This window comes from Equus asinus, chromosome X (assembly GCF_041296235.1).
Source record: "Equus asinus isolate D_3611 breed Donkey chromosome X, EquAss-T2T_v2, whole genome shotgun sequence".
Classification (NCBI taxonomy): Eukaryota; Metazoa; Chordata; class Mammalia; order Perissodactyla; family Equidae; genus Equus; species Equus asinus.
The window spans coordinates 108,265,196-108,289,363 of record NC_091820.1 but is presented as its reverse complement, the minus strand read 5'-3'; the positions used below and the strand labels follow the sequence as shown (position 1 = coordinate 108,289,363).

General features: G+C 40.1%; 1 protein-coding gene across 10 annotated transcripts in view; it reads left to right on the top strand.

Moving 5' to 3' along the window:
• Positions 1–24,168, top strand: part of CT83 (cancer/testis antigen 83) — a 171,450-nt gene that overhangs the window by 115,596 nt on the left and 31,686 nt on the right. For 7 of the 10 annotated variants that reach the window (XR_011499673.1, XR_011499676.1, XR_011499675.1 and 4 more), the window contains 5 exons: positions 7,091–7,268; positions 16,777–16,843; positions 17,502–17,599; positions 19,016–19,203; positions 20,928–21,037. Coding sequence is in view for 1 of the 10 variants with exons in the window: in XM_070502375.1 (XP_070358476.1) it covers positions 19,171–19,203; positions 20,928–21,037 (143 nt within the window). In the remaining 9 variants the exon portion in view is untranslated. Of the gene's footprint in view, positions 1–7,090; positions 7,269–7,351; positions 9,592–16,776; positions 16,844–17,501; positions 17,600–19,015; positions 19,204–20,927; positions 21,038–24,168 lie in introns of those variants that run through there. The other 3 variants (XR_011499671.1, XR_011499670.1, XM_070502378.1) reach the window with 3 other exon arrangements.

Genomic DNA, 24,168 nt, shown 5'->3' with positions numbered 1-24,168 from the left:
AAGCCAAGAAAGGATGAAATTTTAAAAGACAGAACGAGCCAGGCAGATATCACAGTGTTCCAAGCAGAGAGAACAGCAAGTACAAAAGTCCTAAAGCAAAACTCTTCCTGGGGTATTCAGAGAACAGCATGGAGGACTTGCACAGTGAGCAAGGAAGGAAGTAGAGTGGATGCAGTCAAAGAAGTACTGAAGGTAGAAGTGGGGAGAAGCATGTAAGGCAGTCTAGACTGTTTTAAAGACTCTGACTTTTACTCTAAGTGAGATAGGGAGCTACTAGAGGGTTGTGAAAAGTGACATAGACTGATTTAATGTTTTTAAAAGACCACTTTAGAAGCTGAGTAGAGAACAGACTATAGTGAAATAGACCAGTTAAAAGGCTATTAAAATAATTCAGCCAAGAGATGGTAGAGTCGGGAGATAGCAATAAAGGCACTGAGAAGTAGTCAGATCCTGGATATATTTTAAGAGAAGAGTCAACATGATTTCTAATGGATCACATGTGGAATGTGAGTGAAAGAAATGGGTTAAAACTTAATATCTAGAAAGGTGGAGCTGCCACTAATTGAGATGGGAAAAACTGCGGGAGGAGCTGGGCCAGGGGACTTGGGGGGAAGATCAGGAATTCAGTTTTTGATGTATTGACTTCGAGATGCCTATTGTCCATCCCCGTGGAGACCTTGAGTAGACCATTGGATACTTGACTTTGGAGTTCTGTGGAGAGGTCCAAGATAGAGAGTAATTTAGGGGCTGTCAACAGATAAATGAGATTTAAAGGTATGATACAGGATTAGATCACCAAGAGAGTGAGAACAGAGGAAATAAAAGATATGAGGACTGAGCCATTGAGAGGTAATGGTATCCCTAAACGTTGAGAGGTAGGGTAGATGAGAAGGAACCATTAAAGCAAATAAAGTAAGAGCAACTTATTATGTAGAAATAACACCAGAAAAGGGTGGTGTCCTGGCAGCCGAGGCAATGCAATGTTCCAAGGAAGAGAGAGTGATCAACTGCTGCTGGTCAAGTGCGATGAAGACGGAGAAAGAACCATTGGATTTAGACTGTGCAGGTCATTGGGAATATTGACAAGAATAATTTCAGTTCATAGTGGCAACAAAAGCCTGATTAAAGTTGGTTTATAAGAGCGTGGGACTAGAAGAAATGGAAACAGTGAATACTGGCAACTCTTTCCAAGACTGGTAGTAAGAGAGGAATTAAGGAGCCATCTCGGTACTTTTAAGTTACAGATAGGGTTGTTAGATTTAGCAAATAAAAATGCAGACTGTGAAGTTAAGCTAGAATTTTTGATAAACAGGCAATTTCAGATAAAATTTTAGATAGACTGCTTTTAGTATAAATATGTTCAATAAACTATTTGGGATATACTTATACTAAAAATTATTCGTTGTTTATATGAAATTCAAATTTAACTGGGCATCCTGTATTTTACCTGACAACCCTAGCTCAGATAAAACCTAACACAGTTGACATGAATTTAAAATTTCCTGTACTTCTAAATCTGTCTAGGCTTCTGAAATGCTCCTGGCTTCCTGCACTACCTCCAAGAACAAGATAACTAGCGAGATAATGCAAAGGTCTAGAGCACATAACTCTGAGGACAGACAAAACTAATGTTCTTTTCTCACCGGGGCCCCTTTGAGTAAAAAAGTAAAGCAACTAACATTGCCCAAGGCTACTCTTGGGCAAGAAGTTTAAGTGTCCTCAGTCAATCAGCCACAGACAATCTCCAGTCATTTAGAAATAGACGGACAAGGGTAGTTTTCCCTATGCAAAGGCATTCACCAAAATGGAGGGCAGGGGTTGTAGAGTATGGTGGGAAAACATTTTTATTCTATTGTGGGTGACTAAAGATAATTTATGTTAATAAATGGATATGGGCACCAATGATTTACTTAAATATTACATCGATAGTATAACAAACATCAGTTGATATAACAAAGTTGCCTTAAGCAGTTACCATGTGTTGGGCATTGTGCTAAACTGAGAGGCATGCAACACTGAATAAGACACAGCCCATGCCCTCAAGCCCCTTACAAAGAGTTGTAAAGGAGCAGACAATAGAATAATCTTAATAGTTTCCGCTATCTCTTTGACCTCATCTCCTGTCTTTCTCTCCCTTTCTCACTTCAGTCCAGCCCACTGAGAGCCTGCCCCCTTTCTGGGTCTTTGTACTTGCTGTTTCTTCTTCCTGTACTGTTCATCCCTTGGATATCTCTGTGGCTCACTCCCTCACCTCCTTCAGGACTTTGCTCAAATATCACCTTACCAGACAGGTTGTCTATAACCACCTGATAGAAAATAATATCCATCACTATCTCTTTACTCTGCTTTATTTTTCTCCACCAGACTTATCATCTTATGAAATTCTATTTGCTTATTTAATTATTTATTACCTATCTCCTCCAACTAGAATGTAAGCAACATGAAGTAGATAGTTATTTATTTCTGCATCACCAGCACCAACAATAGTGCCTAGCACCAAGTAGGAGCTCAATATTTGTTAAATGAATGATACTGTCCAATTTTTCTAGGAACTGTGCTGGGCAATTTAGCTATATGAACTCATTTAATTTAATCCTCACTACAATCCTATGAAGTAGGTAGCTTTGTTCTCATTTTCTAGATGAAGAAACTGAAATGCAGAAGTTAACTAAGCGTGGTAGGCAGAACAATGCCTCCGTCTCAAGTATGTCCACATCATAATCTCCGGTACCTGTGAATATGTTATGTTACATGACAAAGGGAGGTATTAAGACTTGCATACGGAATTAAGGTTGCTAATCAGTTTACCTTAAAATAGGGAGATTATGGGGCTGGCCCCATGGTGCAGTGGTTAAGTTCCCACGTTCCGCTTCAGCAGCCCGGGGTTCACCAGTTCAGATCCCAGGTGTGGACATGGCACCGCTTGGCAAGCCATGCTGTGGCAGGCGTCCCACATATAAAGTAGAGGAAGATGGGCACGGATGTTAGCTCAGGGCCAGTCTTCCTCAGCAAAAAGAGGAGCTTTGGCGGCAGATGTTAGCTCACAGCTAATGTTCCTCAAAAAAAAAAAAAAATAGGGAGATTATCCTGGTGTGTCTGATTAGGCCCAATGTAATCAAGAGGATCCTTAAAAGTGGAAGAGAGGGGTTGGCCCCGTGGCCGAGTGGTTAAGCTCGCACGCTCCACTGCAGGCGGCCCAGTGTTTCGTTGGTTCAAATCCTGGGCGCGGACATGGCACTGCTCATCAAACCACGCTGAGGCAGCATCCCACATGCCACAACTAGAAGGACCCACAACTAAGAATATACAACTATGTACCGGGGGGCTTTGGGGAGAAAAAGGAAAAAAATAAAATCTTTAAAAAAAAAAAGTGGAAGAGAGAGGTAGAATAAGAGGTCAAAGTGATATGATGTGAGGACCAACTTGCCATGGCTGGTTTTGCAGAGAGAGAAAGGGGACCACAAGCCAAAGAATATGGGCAGCCTCTGGAAGTTGGAAAGGCAAGGGAACAGATTCTTCCCCAGAGGCTCCAGAAAGGAATGAAGCCAACACCCTGATCTTAGCCCAGTGATGCTCGTGCCATACTTCTGTCTTCCAGAACTGTAAAACAATAAGTTTGTGTTGTTTTACGCCCCTAAATTAGCGGCAATTTGTTACTGCAGGAATAGAAAACAAATATACTGAGTTACCTAAGATCAACTAGTTTGTGATAAAGACATATTTTAAACCCAGTTCTATCTGACTCATATGTTCAGCACTATTTCAGACAGCACAAAATGCTATGGGAGTCAAGCAAAAATAGAGATCGCTTATAACCAGGGAATGAGGAAAGGCTTGTGACAAAGTTAGAATTTGAACTGGGCCTTGTAGGATTGGTAGGGCTTCAAATGACGAATATATCAACATAGCCCAATATCTGTCAAGCAAGGAATGAGTAAACAAATTGTGGTATATTCATACAATGAAACACTACTCAGCAATAAAAAAACCAATTACTGTGCATACAATAACACAGCCAGCTCCCATCATCCCAGGTGGCTCCTGGCAGGCTCCAGTAAACCCAGGCTCCCAGTACATCCCAGCACCAGCCAGCCCCCAAGGCCCTAGGTGAATCCTGTGGCCTTAGGCTCCAGTGGGGAACCTCAAAAGCCAGGGTCCCAGTGGGGCCCAGCGCCAAGCTGAGTACCACTGTCCCAGGCTTTTGACCCAGCCTAATACCAGGCCACCCAAGAATTATAACGGCAAGCTCGCTCATGGACACCACCAGACTGCCCACCTAGAATCGCTGGATGGGCAGACTGGTGAAGGGCCTTACCTGCCAAAGTCAATCTGTAAATACTGGAAGAGTTCCTCCATCCTCAAATGCACAGATGCCAATGCAAGGCCATAAGGATTATGAATAGTCAAGGAAACATAACACCACAAAAGGAAACTAATAAATTTCAGTAGGTGGGAAGGAGTGGGTAGGGGGAAAGATCACAGTGAGTTCTGAGTTCTGGTTCCTAAAGAGAAAACTTTTCTTCCTGTGATTTCTATAAAATATGAATTCTAAAATTGCCCATTACCCAATTTTACTTTGTGAGAAAGGATAACTTCACGTAAAGAAAAAATGAATGTGGCTCTAGCCCCCCCTCACCACAGGACCTTTGCACATGCTATCCCCTCTGCCTCAGTCAGTGCCACCCTTCCTCACCTAGTTAATTCATACTCATCTTTTAATACTTAGTTTAAATATGACTTCCCCAGGAAACCTTCCTTGACTTCTCAGGCAAAGATATGTTTTCATAATGCTATGCAGCTCTTTTTTGAGGACTTATGACACTTGCAGTTTTGAATCTAAATGTCTAATTATTTGGTTATTATCTGGCACAAAGTAAACATTCAATATTGATATTTGGTGAGTAAATTAATGAATAAATGTGATCTTTGAAAAACTATGAGCTATAACAAATCAATTTGCCTGAGGTTTTTTAGCAATAAATAAGACTTTCTTATATAATAGAGAATTGTACTGTCCAAATTACCTGCTTAGAACTCCTTTTTGAGAAATGCCTTCAGAGTTTATGATGTATGTTTTTTAATTTATTCATTCTTTGAGGGTAGAATTGAGTTTTGGCAACAGCAAAAGTTATCATCTCCCTCTTGTGCCTTATGGAAGCCCAAAGTGTTAGAAAGATGGCTAAACAAGCAGGGTAACACCATTCGTGTCCCCAACTGAGCCATGTTTCTAAAATGAGACTGATATACAGCTTATAACCTGCTTCTGAAGACAATTAGCGAAGGAGTTATACACATGATTAAACAGTCCCATGAGACCGTTAAAGTTCCTGGTTCACTGTCTTTAAAAACATCATTTCTATAATGTTGCATCTAATATACTTATCTGCTTCATTTGGGACCTGGGAGTTAAACAAATGGTGCTCATCGGCACGTATGGCTGTTCTCAGTATTTTGTTGATGTGTTTAGAAAACTACAGTCCCTCCTATATTACCATCACGAATATCATTGTTTCCGACCCTCTGTATTCCTCAAGCTACTGTAGCCTAGGGGCAATGATAGGATCACAAATAGTCATAAAGCATGGCTCTGTCTCTAACCATTCTGTAGACGAGACAACCCCCACCTCTATTCAGACATCTTCCAAATATTTCCGGGAATACACAGGGAATATTTCCCATGTGCTCTGTAGCTACCCTATGGCGTTCGCCATCCCCATTCCCCCTATCTTCCTAGGCTGCTCTAACTCTCCTTCATCAGATATCCTGTTACCACCAACACCAAAAGCTCACAGTTATGCTACTCATGCTGGGCTGAGCAAAGGGGCCACTGATGCTGATGCCTGCCAGAGGCACTGCTTCCGGTTCCAGCGTCTACCCATATCTGCCACTGTCCACTTTGGAGGGCACTGATGCCTGCAACAAGGGCTCCAGCTCCTGTTGCTGCTGAAACCACTGGCATGGTCTTCTGTCTTTGCAGGAGCTACTGGCACCAGCACTGCTGACGTGGAACGTTCTCATCCACCTAAGAGCTTGGAATAAAAACAGCCCTTTCAGCTTCTACTCAATGTCACTGCAGCCTCTCAGGCTGAGTCTCAGGCAGGAATCCAGATGGGCTGGGCCAGAGAACAATCTGTGTTACTGAGTCCAGAAAACCCTCTTCTCTCAAACCACGGCCCATTGTTCTTTTAACCAAGCAAGTGTGCCTCTCACTTCTTTTCAGTTAAAGTGCATTCTAACTTTTGGAGATGATGGATTTTTGGAGATGATGGATATTTTTATGGCATAAACTATGGTGATAATTTTACTAGTGTATACTTATCTCCAAACTCATCAAGTTGAACATATTAAATATATACAACTTTTTGTTTGTCCATCATACCTCAGTAAAATGGTTTACAAATAATATAAATAAAAATAAATAAAGTCCATTCTACCCTAAAGCTCCTATCAAATTAGCCCCTAGGTGGACACATTCTACCAGGCCTGCTGACCTGCCCAGATATGCATGAATTCTCAGAGGAAAAAAGAAAAACAAGCTAGACTTAAATAAATATTTCTGCTACATATCTAGAGGCAAATAGTGACAACAAAAAGTTATTTTGGACATGTGGAAGGAGTAGGGGAGGCATCTGATTAGTGAAATATAATGAGCTATATACTCTTTCAACAAAAAGCTTGAGTTTGAGGATGAGGTGATATATACAGCTCACTGAGTACTATTAGGCTCTGAGGCCAAGGGAATAATTGGTAGATTATCTATAAGTGATAAAATGGAGGAAACAAAACAAATGAAAGTGCATTTATATGAATCAACTAAAATTCTCCTTCAACTGTTCTCAGCTCTTGTCCATTTAATAATTCTCATTCACTGTAAGAGAATATAAGTAATGTACATTAAACTTGTTGTATTGACTAACCCTTGTTATGGTTGTGCCTACATAAAATCTGCAAATACTACTACTACTACTAATGGTTGATATTTATGTAGCCAGCACATACTACTTGCTAAGCACTGTGATATATGTGTGGATTATTAATTTCATTCTTACGAACTTTCGACATAATCTCTATGATCACTCCCATGTTACAGATAAGGAAACTGAGGCTTGAGAAAAATAAGTAACCGGCACAGAGACACAAAGCTGGTAAACAAAGAAGCCAGGAATCAAACCCAGAGGGTCAGACCACGGAGCCTATGCTTGTAACAACTTCCTCTCAAAGTTGATACTCCTTCGATACTACCAAGGCGTGAGGTGCAAGAACAGAAGGTGAGGAGCTCTTACCCTAATGAGGTAGAAGGGGTGATGTCCACACTTCCACTGGCCTGCTACTGTAGATTATCTTGTTACAGGTTGATGTTCACACTGGAGACTACTAAAAAAGACATTTTAAAAGATTATTTGAGGGCATCTGAGAGGTGCCAAGACAACTGGAGCTTGAGGGACCAAGACCTCAGAAAAGGGAAGCACAGAGAGGTGAACCAACCCTTTCCAAGAGGCTCTTCATTTCAGGGAATTTGCCCTGTTCTAGGTATAGGGCGAGAACCTGCTAAGTAAGGCGGAGAGCTGCGCCTAAGAGGCAGAGTAGTTGACAGAGCTTTCGGCAAACTTGCAGTCCTGGATGGAAAAAAATGGAGTTTGGGGCTGTCAAGGGAACCAGGACTCGAAGGACCAACAGCCTAAAAAGAAGAAAGGCAAGGAAAACTGAGCCTGACATTCTGCTCTTTTCCACTTTGAGAATTTGCTGAATTCATCCTCCGTGCAGGGTGGCAGGTTAAGTAAGAAGCTAAATGGAAAGCTGCTGAAAAGTGGAGCCAAGTTTTCAAGCAAGTTCCAGTTCTATATTCCCACAAAGCAGGAGAGGACCTAGTAAACACAGCCGCTCTCAGTTGAGATCCATAGGGAGCTATACTCTAGGCCCAGGGGAAATAGAGATAGACTGAGACTCAAAAAATATCCTGCAGCTAAGCTCGGTCCCTGATTGGATGAAGGGGATCTGCCCTTAAGTAGCCTGTGCACTAGAGGTTAGGGTGAACCCACTCTAGAGGAAGACAGCATCATCAAGAGTCTCTACAATTTTTTTTTCTTGAGGAAGATTGTCCCTGAGCTAACATCTGTGCCAATCTCCCTCTCTTTTGTATGTGGGACACTGACACAGCATGGCTTGATGAGTGGTGTGTGGGTCTGCACCCAGGATCCAAACCTGCAAACCCCAGACCACTGAAGTGGAACACGTGGACCCAACCACTATGCCACTGGGCTGGCCCCTCTACAACTTTTCATATACAATGTCTATGCTATTTTTCATGCATAGTGTCCAGAAATCTCTCAAAGTTACTTTCCAGCATTCAGTAAGGTAACGGAGAATTCATCCCTCGCCAAAAGACATAAGTGGAGGGAAGGATGGAGGGCAACAGAAAGATTGATGTCTTGGTAAATATCAATTAATAGTTTGCACAAAAAGTTAATAATAAAGTCTTGTGTATACATAGAGTTAATATACGTACAGTTAAGATGCATTATAACAAGAAAGACTAAAGGGGATCAATGAACTTAAACTACTATCAGGCTATAACACTATCAAGGAAGGGGTGAAAATACTAATTTATATTAAACTGTGTGAAGTCAACAATGCATGTTGTAATCTCTAAGGCAATGATTCTCAAATTTTGGGTCTCAGGACTCCTTTATACTCCTAAATTTATTAAGGACCAAGTGAACTTTTGTCTTGTGAGTTATATTTGTTGATACTTACCAGATTAGAAATTAAAACTGATGTTCAGATCTTTTAGACTTGGAGTTTGTCTACTTGTTTTACTGTTTGAATAAATTATCTCCCATTATGAGGGTAGTTCTCTATATTTCTTTTAGTTCCTCCAAATTTTTGTTCTATATCTTCTGAAGTGATGAATACATACTGGGACAACTCTTAGAAAATTTGCTGGCAGTATTTACTAAATGAGCATAACGCACACCTTATGATCCATCAATTCCACTCTTAGGCATTTACCCAATAAAAATGCATATATATGTGCAATCAAACACGTGTATAAATATATTTATAGTTGCTTATTCAAATAGCCCCAAATTAGAAACAATCCAGGGGCCGGCCCCGTGGCTGAGTGGTTAAGTTCGTACGCTCCGCCTTCAGCAGCCCAGGGTTTTGCTGGTTCGGATCCTGGGCACAGACATGGCACCGCCCATCAGGCCATGCTGAGGCAGTTTCCCACATAGCACAACTAGAAGGACCCACAACTAAAAATACACAACTATGTACCAGGGGGCTTTGAGGAGAAAAAGGAAAAAATAAATTTTTTTTTTTTAAAAAAGAATCCAAATATCTAGCAACAATAGAATGGATAATTTGTGGTGTATGTATACAATGGAAAACTATTAGTCAATGAAAAGTCATAAACTCCTGCTACACAAGACAATAACGCGTATGAATTTCAGAAACATAATATTGTAACAAAGGAACTGGACACAAGAGAATACATATTCTATGATTCCATTTATGTAAAATTCAAAAGCCTGCAAATGTAATATAAGATGATGGAAGTTCAAATAATGGTGAAATTTGAAAGTGGATAATGACCGGGAGAGGGTGAGGGAGGGTTTGGGGCTCTGGTAATGTTTTATGTCTTAATTTGGGTGGTGATTACCTGGGTGTATTTACATTGTGAAAATTTTCCAAGCTGTACATGTATAGTTTGTGCACTTTTTTGTATGCTATACTTTGATACAAACGTTTAGGGAACAGGAAAAAAGCTTTATCTCCAGCCCAGATTGCTCTCCTGAGCTCTAGACATCTCTACTAGGGTGTTTTGCAGATAATTCTTAACACATTCAAAACTGTACCCATCGTTTTCCCTTCCTTCTTTCAAATCTGTTCCTCCTACTAGATTATTGCTAACCCAAGTGAATGACATCCCTATCAATCTATTTACCTCAGACAGAAACCTGGGAATCAGCTGACTCTCCCTCTCTCTCTCATAACTGTTCACACTGTGACATTTAATTTCTCAGCAAATTCTTTTCACATCTTACCTCCTGAATCTATTTAGAGTCTGCTCCTCTTTTCCATAGCCATTTAGTTTCTTGCCCTACATTAAATTCTCAACATTTTTTGTTTGGACTCTTTCAAAAGCCTCCTAAATTGATCTCTGGGCCTCCAAGTATGTGGTCTTACTAATCCACTCTCCACACTTAGCCCAAGTGACCTTACTAGAACACAAATCTGATCATGCCATTTTCCTAGTTAAAATCCTCAACAACGCTCCATTGCTTTCAGCACAGTGATAAACACCTTGCCATTGCCTGAAAAACACAACCTGTCCCCTGCCTAACTCCAGGCTCATGTTGCATGACTCTTCATGACCCCTTCCCACCAACCCCAGAACTCTCAAGCCACTTTCCCATAGGGTCCTTTCCCTGTAGCTTTGGTAAACGATGATATGTTCCCCAAATTCACTTTTTTTCTTCTTTTGTCTTCTGTACCTTTCAACTTGCTCTTCAGTTGGACTGAAATACCATCCCTCTCCAGAAACGCAGTCCCATTCTCCTTTCTTCCGACTTTCAACTAACCCTTTCAACTGTCTCTTTCACCAGACTGAGCTCATGGAGGTCATACGCAAATTTTTGTCTTACAGCTCACTTTACTCCCAGATCACTTTACTCCCAGCACCTAGGCCAGTTGTTGTTGGTGCTGTCAAGTAGATTCTGACTTCTAGCTACTCCTGTGTACAGCAGAGTGGAACCCTGCCCAGTCTTATTGCACAATTCTCTCACCTTCAGGCTCTAGATCAGACAATGCTCCACTGCTGTTCATAGGGTTTTCATGGCCAATTTTTTCAGAAGTGGGTGCTCAGGTTCTTCTTCCTACTCTGTCTTAGTCTGGAAGCTCCATTGAAACCTGTCCACCATGGTGACCATGGGTGACCCCTTTGTGAAATACTGGTGGCATAGCTTTCAGCAACACACAGCCACCACAGTATGAAAACTGACAGGTGGGTGATTTGGCTCCCTGACTGGGAAACAAACGCAGGCTGTGCTGATGAGAGCTCCAAATCTTAACCACTAGACCACCAGGGCTGGCCATCTAGCACATAATCAGTGCTCGATAAATGTTAGCTGTGTCTCTGCTACTCCCAGACATCTATCATGTGTCTCTCTTTGCTAAGTGCCAAGCTTTTTACTTTTAACTTTTTTGAGTGCGTAGGTGGGAGACATTGTGCTGTGCATTTTATAGACGTTGCATTTAATCCTCTCAATGACTCCTTGAGCTAAGTTCTATTATTAGACCCATTTTACAGATTAGTGAGCCGATGCTCAGAAAAGTTATGAACCATTATTTAAAAAACACACACACACATTTTACCAAGCTTCTAGCTCTAGCTGCCAGCTTACAGAAAATACAGAGAACAGAGGGACATGCTAAACTATACCATGAGGATGGAATCAGCAAACCCCACACTCTGGGAAACTCCAAAGAATAAACAAATCGGCTCCTTCAATAGATAAATTTCAAGAAAAGAAAAAGGAATTAGAAGAGGAACCCATGGATTAAAGAGACTTAGAAAACATATCAAACAATCATAATATCTGGATCTTAATTTGATCACGATTCAAAGAAACAAACAAATACGATATTTATTATGCAATTTGACTTTAAATGTTTGATGATATTAAGAAATCACTGAATTTTTCAGGCGTGCTAATGTTTTAAGTGTGATAATTGTGGCTATAGTTCTAAAAAAATTCTTATCTTTTAGAAAATCATACTAAAATATTTGCAGATGAAATGACATGATGTCTGGGTTTTGATTCAAAATAACAGGGAAGGGAGGCAGCGGATGGGGGTATGGATGATGCAACATTAGCCATGAGGTGATAATTGTTGAAGCTGAGAAATGGGTACATGTGAGATCATAATGTTATTATCTCTGCTTTGGTATGCGTTTAAAATCTTCCATGATAAAATTTTTAACACAATAATATCTAAATAAAATTTGATAGAGGGCCTGGCCCTTCATAACTCTTCACCAGATACATTTGGTTAGCTGTGTTTATAGCCATTTAATGCCTTTGGGATACTTGTCTTCCATCTAGATTGAAGTTTACAGACTTCAAGTGCTAATGAATTACTTTCAGCTCTGTGAGTCCAAGAGCTTGTCAATGAATCCAGAATTTTACCCCAATCTCAAGTCTCGGGTCTTTAGCAGAAAGGTTTTGATCTTGCAACTATTCCTGTAAATTATTTTAGCGAGTGAGTTGTGCAGCTCTTCAGTAGCAGGTGGACAAAATGTTTAAATAGGGATTTCTCCTGATATACATTTACGGAATCAATCAAGAGTTCCTTTTACCGTGGGAGAATGATGATTAAGACATTATCCCTGCTCCTCTGGCAGCTTATAATGTAGTAATGAGAATATATAATATAACAAGAAGAAATATACTCAAATAATCAGAATACAAAGCAGCTAATATAAAGAGTGGACCCTATCAGAGGGAGGAAAGAGTATAGGAGGGAAAGCACCTCAAGGAATGCTACTATGGTCCAGGTAAGATGTAATGAGAAGGGCCTGGCCCCATGGCCGAGTGGTTAAGTTCGCGCGCTCCGCTGCAGGCGGCCCAGTGTTTCGTTGGTTCGAATCCTGGGCGCGGACATGACACTGCTCATCAAACCACGCTGAGGCAGCGTCCCACATGCCACAACTAGAAGGACCCACAACGAAGAATATACAACTATGTACTGGGGGGCTTTGGGGAGAATAAAGGAAAAAATAAAATCTTTAAAAAAAAAAAAAAAGATGTAATGAGAAGCTGATCCCTGGGACAGCGGCGGTGAGTGATGGAGAGGAGGGAATATGTTCAGGGTGGAGATGTGCCCTCCCTACACGTCATCTTCCTTGAGCCCCAGCAGTGGTAGTGGCTTTCCTTAACCCTCTGACGTACACGCTTTAGTCTCCCTAGTTCCTGTTTCAATACAGGGTCCTCTAGTGTGTGTCGTCAACACCACAGGCAAGCCCAACAGTGTTTGTTTTGCTTTGCTAAAACACGTCAAGGCACAGACACATACATCCCTGACCCTAAGTCATGACACCTGTTAGGGTGAACCGAAGACAGTTTGCCCTATTTTGGGTGTTAAGGGCGTGCCCTCAGGGGGCTGTGAGTGGGGCCGGGGGCAGGGGCCTGTAACAGTTGGCAGTCCTCCTGATCCCTAAGAGAATGTCAACATTAGATAACCACTGAAATCACACCCGCCGCTGACCCAATCCCATGCAGTTCACTGGCTACTAAAGTAAGGTGAAGTGATGTTGAGCAATGTAGTGTCACATCGACCTTTTGCCCGTTTCTAGAGCATGCCGAGTTCCTCACCACTTCAAGCCCTTTCAACATAATTCCTCTGACAGGAAGGCTTTTCCACAAGCTCTTCGTCGGTCTCACGTTCTCATTTTTCAGGTCTCAGGTTAGAAGTCACTACCTTAAGAGAGGCCTTTCCTCGTGACTCTAAACCAGGTGCCCTTAATCACTCTCTATCAAAACACCCTTTTTAAATTTACTTTTTAGCAGCAATTACCTTCTGTAATTAATTTATTCATCTATTTTTTTCTTGTTCTTTTTGTCTGTCTCCTCCATTAAAACATCAGCTTCCTGAAGGCAAAGAGACCAGGCCAACCTTATTTTCTGTTTTATCTGCATCACATTGTAGTGCTCAATAAACACTCGTTGAATAATTGGGTCAATATTTATGTCTTCTGATTAACCTTTGCAACTAAGGGGACCAATCACCAGTTCTTCCTTTGACTAGCTTCCTAACAAGGGCTCAGTCAATAAGGTACTAATAAACGTTTGCTGCTAATCATAATGAGATCTATGATATCTTTGCATTAAAAGCCTTACTCTCCAAGGTGTCTACTGACTTCACAGTCCTATAGTCTTCTGAATACTTAGGAAATAAACCTTTGGTTAGGCTATTCGTCATCGATCAGTTGTTGTTCTGAGCCAATGGTATCAAAAGGTGCTTTAGCTACCATTATCAACTAGGAATGGTAGAGAATATATACAATATAAAGATATAGAAAGTTTATACTCTAAACTCTCCATGGACCCAGCACATAGCCCAGCAACAAAGTAAATACATTTCAGAGGTATTTGAAGTCAATAACTCAGCTCATGTTTTCCCTTTCCTCCGCCTAGTCTGCGACTTTGCCATCTGGCTTCCACTTAATCATCAACAAAACACCTCAGAGAAGATTTTACACTTAATTACTATTTGCATTTCTATTAGAGAACCGTAGTTAAGAAGTGAAAAGGCAGAGAGGAGTTGTAATAACTGAGCACACCATCTCAAACCAGCTGGGAGAGCTCTTCTAGTGTGTTTCAGGCTTCGATAGTTACCAAATCAGAGTCGCTCTCCCTCCTCTTTCTCCACTGAGATGGAGCAAAAGGGCAGAAATGTTAAACCCCACTATACTAAGACCAAACCCCCACAACACATGGGTTTTTCTGATAGCCCCATTTACTTCTTAAGAGGCCAGTCTTGTTTTGAGCACTTTCCTCCAAAAGCACCCTGGGAAAACGCTGGTGCCAGGGAAATAGAGCCAGCCTATTGGTCACCAAATCAACGTTCCAGCTTTGGTGTTTTGGGTTTGGGTCTAAGACCAAGTACAGCTGCCCTCCCATTGCCGCAACTTCAGGGCCCAGCCCAGCCCCAGAAGGCCTGTGCAGAGAGAGTAAGGGTAGGCATTCTGGGATACTGTATTGAAATTTGTTTCAAAAAGTATAAAGTACCTTACCAAGTAATTTATTTCCGTAATGGACACACAGATTCTTTCTAGGTAACACTCAAGATATGCCGGCTAGCACATATTCACGTAAGATACGTTGTAAGTCAAACCAGGGAAGAACTTAGGTAAACATGTGTGTATTTAGGTTTTGGTAATCTATGTTTGTTACAGAATCACAGAAAGTCAAAGACCACCTCATTACTACTCAAACGTGGTCTATGGATCAGCAAATTTGACATCCCCTTCGATCTTATAATGCTATAAATAATATAATGTTATAAATGCAGAATTACAGGCCACACCCGAGAGCTTCTTCATTAAAGTTCCAGAAGTACTGCCTAGCCCAGTAGATATCTTTAGAGACTATCTGCTGTGGTGTTTCTCAAACTTTAATGTGTGAATGAACTACCTGGCTACTTGTAAAAATTCAGTTACTGTTTCCACAGTAGGTCTGGGGTTGGGACTGGCATCTCCCATGAAAGCATTATTGAGAGAAGACACCCAGGAAACCTCTCAGTGACCATTCTTTATGACTGAATTTGGACTGAGAAATAGGCAGATAGGTGTAATTTGGGGCACTTCTAAAATACCCCAAGTAGTCTACAATTCTCTGTCCGCTCAGTTTATTTAGTCGTAGTTTTACCAATAGGAATAACAGAGCTTGGAGGGAAAAAATCCGATTTGGGTGCTTAGGGAGACCAAAGTGTAATTAGCTGACGGACCACTGGCTGGAGCTCAAACCCTTAATATTGTCATGATTTTTACTATATTCTAACTGTGGTCTTTTCATTTCCTTTATCATAAGTATTCTTGGAAGAGTCCCAAAAATATTTGAGAACACTGGATATCAGGAAAAAACATGTGATATGTTATATGGATAAAATGCTGACAGCAAGAGCAATTTGAGACCTAACCTTCCAAAATTTAAAATTAAATTTTCTCCTCACCCAAGCTGGTCGCACCGGATAGATCAGAGGTCAATAGCAAAACGAGCCCTGGTTATAATACAAAGATCCCTGGAAGGAGCAAGAGAAGCCTAATTATTTGGTCCATGTTGTTTTTAAGTTAGATAACTAACGCTATCAATTTCCCCACATCTCCGCACCAACTAAATAGCCTTCCGCAAGTGACATCAATTCATGCGATAGATAGATTTTTTGCCATCTATCAGAGAAGCACAAATACGTATCTAAGCAGCCAGCATATGTAGATAGCTAAAGATTATACCATCTCCAAAACAAATTTATTCTTGATTGTGCTGCTATTGCTGTTATATTCTAAACTTATACTCCATAGCCCACAGTGGAATGAGACGAACCAACTCCTCTAAAATTAGCTGTCACAGAGATCCAAGAGAAAAGATCAGTCTTGAATGTTAGTTCATGACACTTCCTAAAAATTAAAAATGTGTGTGGGCTTTTAAAAATTGTGATTTATGCAAATGGGTATGAGGGTTTTGAGGGGGGGTTAAAATGATTTAAATTTTATTGTGGTGCTGGTTGCATAACTCTTGAATATACTAAAATCCATTAAATGGTATACTTTAAACAGGCAAATTGTACGATATGTGAATTATATATCAATAAAGCTGTTATTTATACAAACGTATTCAAACATCTTCAATAACTCATCTATACACACAGTGCCAAAATTACAAAATTTGGCTAAAGACAGCATTTTTTTCTAGGCCATATTTTGAAGGCAATTGAGGATAAAAATATTATGTCTTATCCATTATTTCAAAGGTAATTAAAATATGTTGAAATCAACTTTGAGAAAACTCATTAGAATGTAAAATCTATTTAGAAATAGATCCTTTATGATTTATAGCCACAGAAGTAAGTGACAAGGTTTGAAGCAGCTAAGCTGAAACTAACCCACAGATCAGAGTTTTTGGTCAGAATTTTGAAAGTTACTTTCACAGATCATAGAATATTGAGCTTGAAGGGACCTTAAAGAAAGTCTAATCCAATCCTCCTATTTTCCAGATGAGAAAACTTGGGGGAAAAAAAGAGAAGTGACAGTTTCTTGTTAAAAGAGACGCATAAATTCCTGGTAAGTAACACTAGAACACTGGCTTCCTGAATTTGCTCTGAGACTCCTGCTAGGGAGTTGGATCCCAGCAACACCGAGCAGGGAAGATTCCAATATACAATGGTCATGAAATCAAACCCAAGATCTGGTCCCTGCCCCTGTCTCCTATCTTATTTCATGTCATTCTTCTCTTGCTCACCATTCTCCAGCCCCTTTGACCTTCATTCTTTTCCTCTCACATACCATAAGACTTTTTTCTTTCAGTTCCTATTCCCTCTGCCTTGAAATCTCTTCCCCCTAGATGAATCCTGGCATGACTGGCTCCTACCTCTCCCAGATCTGTTTAAGTGACAATTCTTTAGAGAAGACTTTCCTAAACACTCTACCTAAAGTAACCATCTCTCACCACCGCTAGCTGTTCTTTCTCCATCACAACTTCGGCTTCTTTCCTTTAATGATTCTTGTCATCGTTGTCATGTTACATTTGTTTTTCTTTTTTAATAAATTAACATAGCTCTCCCACACTAGACTATAGCTTTATCAGAGTAGAGTTCCTGGTACATAGTAGCTGCTTAATATTTTTGTGTCAGTGGAACAAATAAATTTCTGAAGTACTTCCTTAGGAGGCTCCCTATTGCCCAATGTCTAAATTCTGAAAAGCCTTATTTTCGTTTCCCAGAAACCAGGAAAGTCCCAGCCAGATTGTGAGTTGTGAGCACCAGAGCTACACCAGGTTGCCCTACCTGAGGTATCTGGGAATAAGAAAGATTCAGAGAGGTGAGCTAAACTAAAGTCCTTAGAGAATCAAGCTTGGTACATAATGATCAGCTAAAGTTGACAAATCCAAAGGGCAGGAACAGTATCAAAAATGGGAAACAAAGTTAAGACTCAGTAATAATGACATGGGATTGGAATGACAGGTAAGTCCAGAGAGATGCAAGGCAGTTCCTACGTGAATGCTAAAAATGGGGCTTAGCTTTATTGGTTTGGAGGCATGTGATGTGTGAGTGGGTAGGACTGAATTAATGCTGCAGAGTCGGGACTAAAATGAACCATAATTTTAAAAGATTCATTTCCTTCTCAATTGCCACAGTAGATCGGCAGTGTGGGATTCTGTTAAAGTCGAGGACACCAGTTAGCGTCACTCCTTACTTTTGGCAGCAGTTTGACTATAGAAGTTCCATAAGGAGAGATACCATATTTTATTCACCGCTGCCCTTGGCACTGTGCTATGCACATAGTAGATGCTGAATAAATATTTGCTAATTGAATAAACAATTGAATGAATGGACTGCTGTTCAGCAGGGGCAACCAAGGCAGTACTTTAAAATGTGCATGGGGAAGACGCAAAATATAAGTTGACTCGATCCTCGGAAAGCTTTTTCCTTCTTTAAAGGTCAAATTATACTCTGTAGCATATTTGGACACCGTATGCTAGCTGTGACTCACTCCTTGGCCTGCACCATTTTTGGGTGTCTGCCCTCCTTTTTCATCTGAGCCTCTTTCAATCTTTCTATCCAGTTTTCAAAGAGGGTGTGGGACTTCCTCACTTGAAAGTGTGTTGCTTCCTGGAGAAGGCATAGAGAACTGTATATAAATGATCCATAGACTTAACTAAGCTATGAAAGTAAACATTACTTGTCCTTAAGCACAGTGAATACCAAATTTGCAATAACACGCAGCCCTTTCAAGTCCGGTCTGTGTTATAATGATGAATATTCTCTCTCTCTCTCTCTCTCTCTCTCTCTCTCTCAATTCCAAAGCTCTGAAAGAGAAATATTTAACAAAAATTTACAGTCCCTTGGAAGTGGTGATGGAGTCAGATTGTTTTTACTTACTCTCAGCACTCAGGGAAATATGAAACTACCCAATTCAATCTGTTTTCTCAAGATAGATCGAGCGTGATTCTCTTCCTGCATCCAAACAAGTTTTTGGAATGAATTCAAATGGACTGACAGTTTACACTAGTTACAGACACTGCTCAAACAGCCCCTGTAGACCTTGAGGGCCATTAAAAGGAGCAGTCTCCTGGTAGAAATGGTATGGAGAGGTATGCTAGCCTATGAGAAAGGAGAAGGGAAAATAAGATTTATTTATTGAGCAGCTATTATGAGAAAGTTTCATATGTATTACCTCACTTAATCTTCAGAAATACTCATTGTCTTAAGTACCACTATTATTTCCATTTTTCAGATGAGAAACAGATGTTCAGAGAAGTTTATTTGGGACTTCAATTTCCAGCCAAGATGGAATAACAAGAATGGGATTTAGCTTCCCAAAACAACTACAAAAACAAAAACAGACTAAATACATGAAGAAACAGTTTTTAAGACAGTAAATATCAGTCAATGAGGGTAACAGAGAGAGAGGAAACAAATAAGGTGAGTCCCATGATTGTCCCAACTTTCTATCTTAAGATATTTTCTGAGCTATGACATAGAGAGGGGGAACTGAGGCAAAGGCAGTGGACTCCCCGGGTTGGACAGATGCAATTGTAAGTCCAGGGAGACTAATGCAGCTAGAGTTCATAGGACAGACTACCAGAGAGGAGAGAGCTGCACAGAGAATTCTGGAAATCTGCAGAGGGCCTCCCTTAAGTATGCAGCAGAGTAGTTATTGGTACGTGTGTGGGGAAACTAACCAAGGCTGGGAAAGAACCATCTGAAAAAATTAGAAGAAACTGCCTAGCGCTCACACAGGGCTGGAAATAGTACCTGTTCCCACCATCCAGACTGGAAAAACTCATAATTCATGAGCACTGGGCAGAGTACACAGAAGGGTCACTCCTCAGTAGTGGGAAATAAGTAGCCCTAGACTGAACACTGCTCCACAATCATCCAACAAATCATAAAAACGAGACTTAAAAGGACAAAAATACTTCCAAATAAATTAACTGCATCAAAGAACAAGGCTCAGGAATATTTATAGAAATACAAAAATATCCAGCAGCTATCAAGGTGAAATCACAATGTCTGGCATCAAATCAAAGATTAACAGTCATGCAAAAAGGGAGGAAACATGATCCATAATGAAGAGAATAATCAATTCAAACTGACCCAGAAATGACACATATGCTAGAATTAGCAGAGAAGGGCATTAAAACATTTTTATAGCTGAATTTGACATGTTCAAAAAGTTAAGTAGAGACATAGATGATATTAAAAAAGGACCCACATCAAACTTCTAGAGATGAAAATTCCAATGTGTGAAATGAAAAGTACACTGAATGGGATTAGTAAAATTGTACATTGCAGAAGAAAGGTTAGTAAAATTAAAGGCATAGCAATAGAAACTATCCAAAAGGAGACACAGAGAATAAAAACAAGAAAAAACAAAGAAATAGAGCTATGGGATAGCTTAATTGGCCTAATATACATGTTTGGAGTCACAAAAAGGGAGGAGAGAGATGAGAGGCAGGAAAAAAAACACTTGAAGAAATATTGGCTGAAAAAATTCCAAATTTGATGAAACCCGCAAATTCACAGATATAGGAAATTCAATGAACCCCAAGCACAAGAAACATGAAGAAAAGTACACCAAGGCACATTATGATCAAATTACTTAAGACTGGTAATAAAGAGAAAATTTTAAAAGCAGCCGGAGAAAAAAGGACTTATTATAGCCAGAGTAACAAAGATAGGGATGACAGTGGCTTTCTCACAGGCAACAAAGCCAAAAAGAAATTGTGTAGAAATATCTTTAAAGTATTGAAACAGGGGCTGGCCCCGTGGCTGAGTGGTTAAGTTCGCGCGCTCTGCTGCAGGCGGCCCAGTGTTTCATTGGTTCGAATCCTGGGTGCTGACATGGCGCTGCTCATCAAACCACGCTGAGGCGGCGTCCCACATGCCACAACTAGAAGGACTCACAAAGAAGAATATACAACTATGTACCCGGGGTGTTGGGGAGAAAAAGGAAAAAAATAAAATCTTTAAAAAAAATAAGGTATTGAAAGAAAAAACATCAGTCTATCTAAAAATCTACACCTGGCAAAAATATCTTTGAAAAAAGGAAGGAAGACAATAAAGACACTTTCGACATACAAACGCTGAAATGATTCATCACCAGGAACTCCTCACTATAAGAACTCTTACAGTATCTTCTTTAGGGCAGAAGGAAAACCATACCAGATGGAAATCTAAATCTACACAGAAGAATGAAGAGCACAGGAAATGGTAACTACATGGGAAGAAAGAAAGAGAGAGAGATTTGCCAAAGGTAACTGTTTAAACAAAAGTAATAACAATGTACTGTGGAGTTTAAAACACACATAAAAGTAATACACACAGCAACAATAACATAAAGGTCAGGAGAGGAGAAACGGAGGTATACTGTTCTAAGACTTTTATTAAAATATGTAAAATATTGTAATATATCTTGAAGGCAGACTGTGATAAATCAAGGAGGTAAACCATAAATCCTAAAGCAACCACTAAAATAAGAAAAACAAAGAGTTAATAATCCAAAAAAGGAAATAAAAATGAATCATAGAAAGTACTCAATTGATCAAAAGACAAACGCAGAAAAGGAGGAAAAAGGGACCAAGAATAGTTGGGGAAAATAAAAAGCAAATAAGATGATAGACTCAAATCTGACCATAACAAAATCACATTAAATGTAAATAACCTAACACTCCAATTTAAAGGCAGAGACTGTCAGATCATCAAAACGCAGGATCCAACTATACGCAGCTTTCAAGAAATGCACTTTAGATATGAAAACACAAATAGATTAAAAGAAAAGGATGGGAAAAGATAATCTACGTTAACACTGTTGAAAAGAAAACTGGAGTGGCTCTATTAATGTTAGACAAAATAGATTCCAGAACAGAGAGCTTCATTTATTTGCTCAAGATCACATACCTTATAGTATTCTACCCAGGATTCAGGCCCTCATCTGTCTTATTTCAGAGACTCTGCTCTTAGTGTCACATTGTACCAGGGTGCTTTTTGTTAACTGTTTCTTGGAGACTTGTAGTTGAATGCTCTCAAGAAAAGAATCACACATGCACACACACATGCGTGCATGCATGTGTGCAGATCCAAAGAACACCTAGTTTGGGGTCAGAGGAGAAACTTCCTTTCTAACCCTGACTCCGCTCCTGATTGCCTGTATAAGCATGAGCACATTATTTAACCTCTCTGGGTCACAGTGATCTTGCCCATCAAATTAGGATCTTGGATCATATCTTTCCCAAGAACATATGTGTATGTCCTGTATGTGACCCTGGTCTAAGACCTACGTTCCCAATAGCACAGGGCTTGGCACCAAATCCCAACAAGACACCATGCAAGACAGAGACTGTGCCGGGCGATAGAGTGGAAGTTGGTGAAGCACTGGAGGGACGCAGGAGTCTGGAGATGGAATTGGAAAAGGTAGAGTTTCTGGTGTTGGAAAAGGTCCTGCTAAGTTTGTACCGGGGTGATGCTAAATCCTGCCGTGCAGCAGGCCTTCCCCAGCTGGGACAATGACGCATTTCAAGTTCATTTCCTGACTCAGAGCCAGTTTCAGACTTGGATCAATGATCTCCCCACCCCCTCCAGTCCCAGCAGGCATTTGAGAATCAGGCTGAGGATGTTGCAATATCCGTGAAGAAAATTCAGCTACACATTGAAGAACAGTCTTGAAATATGTCACTGCATCTGACCTGGGCCATTTGAGTATTTTCTGGATATGTGTACAACAGACATCAGGCATATTCATTCAACTGAATACATGTCTGCCTTAAGCACAGACTCAGAGATAGTATTTTCAAGATTTTTCCACAGAAAGGGCTATTCAAACATAAAATTTTGAAAAGTCATTAGTTCTGCCTAGTGGATTCAAGTTTCTGTTCTGGGGACCATTTTTATTATCTGTTGAACAGTACACACTTTTCTTTCTTAGTTCTGAGAACAATCCACAATAGCATTCTCTAAAGCAAGCCTTACCTCTGTCTATGGCTTCCTCTAACTTTCTGGCACTGCTTCTCAAAGATATCTATTGTTATCTGTTCCTGCTCCTAGACCTCTCATCTTCCAACTTTCATGGAAAAAATAAAAGGCAGCCTGATTTATTGTTTTTACCAGTTTTCCCGGTATAACTGAGTGATAGATAGGGAGGAGAAGAGAGAGAGTATCCATTGAGCCACATAGTGAGTTTGTAGTTGAGCTAGGGCTGGAATTCACGTTTTCTAATACATCAAATGTATATATTGATTTTGTCCACTTATCCTCACAAATGATACTCTATTTTCACTACCTTCTAGTAATTGTTTCCGTGCTGTCCTTTTATGCAGGCTGAGACAGGCTTGGGCAATCAGACAGCTCTGCATACATGGACATCACAACACGAAACCCACAATTACAAGCAACCTATACTTTTTCCTAAAGTTTATTAAGACTAGAGAACTAGAAAGGAGACCCTGAAGTGTGAACATCAGTTGGTTAACACAGATCCTATTTTGGAAGAAATAAAGAGGATCTACTTTACGAAGATGTATGTACCCCCATTAAAGGTAGCATCACATTTTTCAAAATAAAATCAGTGTTTTGTTCTGGTCATGATTCTCTTTCCACGATTCACAGTTGATGTGCCCATTCTCCAAAAGAGTGGGTAAAATTTATCAGGAAAGATAATGCAGAAGAAAAGCCTTATTTTGTGATTTTTGTGTGCATATGTGTACTTATATTTCATGTTGAGTGGGAAGTAAGAAACTGAATGAGGTCTACAGAACACTGCCATTCATATAAATTAAAAATACATGCACATAAAATAAGAATAGGTAGTTTACAGAAACAAATAAAATGATACATATCAAATACATTAGAATGGCTGTCTATGGTAAGGGGAAGGTAACAGAAGTAGAGAATGGAAGTGAAAATGGAATAAATAAATAAATAAAGCAAGAGAAAGAGCAGGGCCTTGCAGGGACTAGCGGTGATGGTGAGCTGTGACTGAGGCATGTGATGAAGTCAACTGTTAGCCTTTGAAGTCTAAGGAAACAGATCAAAATAAAACGAAAACCTCTTTCTGACTCTCACACTGGGAAAGAGACCCAGTGAGGAACATTCTATTGTTCCTTTTGTATAAAACAGATGATAAGATTTGGAGATAAAATTGAAGTGACTTATACAGTAGGTGTATTTGCATAATTCTGGACTTATTAATTGCTTAGATCATATATGAGCAAATTACATTCCTCTTGAGCATGACTCCCGTGGCTATCACCAATATACAGTGACAAGGAGGTTTTTGATAAAATCTAGAACGTTAAATCTTTAACGAGCTACATATGTGTATTTAATTTGATTGGGGAAGGAGGTTAGAAGTTTTCCTTGGTTTTGCCAATTGATGCTTTAACTAATTTT